This window comes from Rana temporaria, chromosome 5 (assembly GCF_905171775.1).
Source record: "Rana temporaria chromosome 5, aRanTem1.1, whole genome shotgun sequence".
In the NCBI taxonomy this organism is placed as follows: Eukaryota; Metazoa; Chordata; class Amphibia; order Anura; family Ranidae; genus Rana; species Rana temporaria.
The window spans coordinates 413,737,864-413,741,743 of NC_053493.1; the positions used below are offsets into that span (position 1 = coordinate 413,737,864).

At 47.8% G+C, this 3,880-nt stretch overlaps 1 protein-coding gene across 1 annotated transcript in view; it reads left to right on the top strand.

Moving 5' to 3' along the window:
• The first annotated feature begins 2,963 nt into the window (after positions 1 to 2,963).
• PLEC (plectin) overlaps positions 2,964 to 3,880 on the top strand; it is a 353,372-nt gene continuing 352,455 nt past the window's right edge. The window contains exon 1 of the mRNA XM_040355104.1: positions 2,964 to 3,153. Coding sequence (XP_040211038.1) covers positions 2,970 to 3,153 — 184 coding nt within the window. The 5' untranslated portion in view covers positions 2,964 to 2,969. The remainder of the gene's footprint in view (positions 3,154 to 3,880) is intronic.

The window sequence follows — 3,880 nt, forward strand, 5'->3', positions numbered from 1 at the left end:
AGGCGTACGTCTTAGTACGCCGTCGGATCTTAGGTGCGCCGCTAGGTGGCGTTTCCGTCGAATTCCGCATTGAGTATGCAAATTAGCTAGATACGGCGATCTACCAACGTACGTCCGGCCGGCGCATTTTTTTACGTCGTTTGCGTTCGGCTTTTTCCGGCGTATAGTTACCCCTGCTATTATGAGGCGTACTCAATGTTAAGTATGGCCGTCGTTCCCGCGTCGCATTTTGAATTTTTTACGTTGTTTGCGTAAGTCGTTCGCGAATAGGGATTTGCGTAGAATGACGTCACCGTCTTAGAACATTGGCTTGTTCCGGTTTCATTTCGAGCATGCGCACTGGGATACCCCCACGGACGGCGCATGCGTATTTACATAAACGCCCCCATTACATCCTTTTGAATTCCGCGCCCTTACGCCGCCAAAGATACACTACGCTGCCATAACTTACGGCGCAAATTCTTTGAGGATTAGAAAAAAAATTAAGTTACTGCGGCGTAGTGTATCTTAGATACGCTGCACCCGGCGGAAAGATGCGCCGAGGTACGTGGATCTGGCCCACAGTCTACATCCATGGGGATCCGATTCATGGATCATAGTGCAGTCTGCCCTGATCTGTGTATTGGACCCTCATTGGTGCACACTCCAGGATGGAGATCAGGGAATGTCGGTGCAGCCGGGCAGAACACCTGTGCTTTACTGCATTGTGCGGCAAGTCACGTGAAACGCGTTGGTCTGAAGGGGTGACTTTCATTTAAATGGTCCCCCAGAGACACCTTCTATGTGTTATGGTTCTAATAATGTAAGGACCGGATAACGTCCGACATGACAGGTTATCTTTATTCTGCACCAAAATCCTTCCATTGTATCAGCCGGTGACCCACAACCTGTACAGTGTGCCCCAAACATGCCACGCCTACCCTATGGTGCCCACGTTCCACCTTTCATCATCAAAACGCCGTCCCTGAGCTCCAGTCCTTTGCCTAGGCTGGGGTGACGTCATCATTCTGCTGCAGGCAGGAGGAAGCATTTCCTCAGTCTCCCCTCCTTCAGTGATCAGACTGCAACATTGAGACTTTGCCTAGGCTGAGATGATGTCATCAGTCTGATCACTTGGGGAGGGGAGACTGAGGAAATGCTTCCTCCTGCCTGCAGCACCCTGCAAAACGGTCAATTTGCCTAGCCTGAGATGTTATCAGTCTGATCACTGGGGGAGGGGAGACTGAGGACATTATTCCTCCTGCCTGCAGCAGCCTGCAACACTGTTACTTTGTCTAGCCTGAGATGATGTCTCCTGAGATGAGGGGAGACTGAGGAAATGCTTTCTCCTGCCTGCAGCACTTTCACTTTGTCTAGCCTAAGAAGTCATCAGTCTGCTCACTGGGGGAGGGGAGACTGAGGAAATGCTTCCTCCTGCTTGCTGCAGCCTGCAACACTGTCACTTTGCCTAGCCTGAGATGTCATCAGTCTGATCACTGGGGGAGGGGAGACTGAGGAAACTCTTCCTCCTGCCTGCAGCAGCCTATAACAATTTCACTGCTTAGCCTGAGATGTCATCAGTCTGATCACTTAGGGATGGGAGACTGAGGAAATGCCTCCTCCTGCTTGCAGCAGCAGCACACTGTTACTTAGTCTAGCCTGATATGTCATTAGTCTGATCACTGGGGGAGGGGTGACTGAGGGAATGCTTCCTCCTGCCTGCAGTAGAGTGCAACACTGTCAGTTTGCCCAGCCTGAGATGTCATCAGTCTGATGGCTGGGAGAGGGGAGACTGAGGAAATGCTTCCTCCTGCCTGCAGCACTTTCACTTTGTCTAGCCTAAGAAGTCATCAGTCTGCTCACTGGGGGAGGGGAGACTGAGGAAATGCTTCCTCCTGCTTGCTGCAGCCTGCAACACTGTCACTTTGCCTAGCCTGAGATGTCATCAGTCTGATCACTGGGGGAGGGGAGACTGAGGAAACTCTTCCTCCTGCCTGCAGCAGCCTATAACAATTTCACTGCTTAGCCTGAGATGTCATCAGTCTGATCACTTAGGGATGGGAGACTGAGGAAATGCCTCCTCCTGCTTGCAGCAGCAGCACACTGTTACTTAGTCTAGCCTGATATGTCATTAGTCTGATCACTGGGGGAGGGGTGACTGAGGGAATGCTTCCTCCTGCCTGCAGTAGAGTGCAACACTGTCAGTTTGCCCAGCCTGAGATGTCATCAGTCTGATGGCTGGGAGAGGGGAGACTGAGGAAATGCTTCCTCCTGCCTGCAGCTGCCCGCAAAACACTGTCACTGCTTAGCCTGAGATGTCATTAGTCTGATTGATGGGGGGGAGGGGAGACTGAGGAAATGCTTCCTCCTGCCTGCAGCAGCCTACAACACTGTTACTTTGCCTAGCCTGAGATGATGTCATTAGTCTGATCGACGGGGGAGGGAAGACTGAGGAAATGCTTCCTCCTGCCTGCAGCAGCCTGCAACACTGTTACTTTGCTCAGCCTGAACTGATGTCATCAGTCTGCTGCAGGCAGGAGGAAGCATTTCCTCAGTCTCCACTCCATCAGTGATCAGACTGCAACATTGTAACACTGCAGAAAATCTGCAGCAGGGGGCTGATCTGTGTCACCTCCTCTGAGCCCACATCTCAGTCCAGGAAGCAGATGGTGACCCTGGATGATTCCAAAACAAAGATGGTGCCGTTCTCTAGAGAGGAAAGCAGATGAAGGCATTGTCGGGGGAGGGGGGGTCCTGTCATCTCTGTGAAGGAATAAATACCTGGAAATGTTACTATTGAGTGTGAATGGACAATGATGACAGGTCCTCTTTAAATAACAGGGCGGGGTGTCTGCAGAGAGCTCCGCCCCGTCTCCTCCATGTAGACTTGTTTTATTAGGAGATTTGCTGGTTGTAGGTGAGGTCAGGGCGGGACGCACACGGCGCCATCTAACCCACACCTGACGGCTCCGTTCTCTCGGCAGGAGGTGATGTCCCTGGACAGGAAGGAGCGGATGGCTGAGGACAGTTCCAGCGCCAGCAGCGGGTCGCCCACCCCGGGGGACACCCTGCCCTGGAACCTATCCAAGAACCAGCGGGTCAAGAGGTCTTCCTCCACCTCCGGGAGCGGCACCGTGCTGGACGCGGCGGAGAGAGCGGTGATTCGGATCGCAGGTCAGAAACGCATTTCATTTTCTTATGTATCATTTGGATTCTTTGTAACATGTTGTGACCCAAAAAGCGGAAATCCCGTCTGATATTTTGGGCTCGGCTCAGACCTTTGCGTATGGGAAAAGGGGCGCGGAATTGCGCACTTTTGTTTCCAAATTCGTTTTTCGATTGAAATTTTCGACAAATTTGTTAATTCGGAAATATTTTAATTAATCATAAACCCGTTTCATGAATTTTTCTGAAAGTTCGAAAATGCGAAAAATCCTAAATTCGAAAATCCCAAAAGTTTAAAAAATATATAAAAAAAAAAATCCAAAAATAAGAATGAAAATCCGAAAATTCAAAAGATCAAAAATGTAAAGATCCAAAAATAAGAATGAAAATTCGAAAATTCAAAGGAGCAAAAATGTAAAAGATCCAAAAATAAGAATATAAATCTGAAAATTCAAAAGAACAAAAGTGTAAAAATCCAAAAATTAGAATGAAAATCCGAAAATTCAAAAGAACAAAAATGTAAAAATCCAAAAATAAGAATGAAAATCCGAAAATTCTAAAGAACAAAAATGTAAAAATCCAAAAATAAGAATGAAAACCAAAAGAACAAAAGTGTAAAAATCCAAAAATAAGAATGAAAACCAAAAGAACAAAAATGTAAAAGATCCAAAAATAAGAATATAAATCCGAAAATTCAAAAGAACAAAAGTGTAAAAATCCAAAAATAAGAATGAAA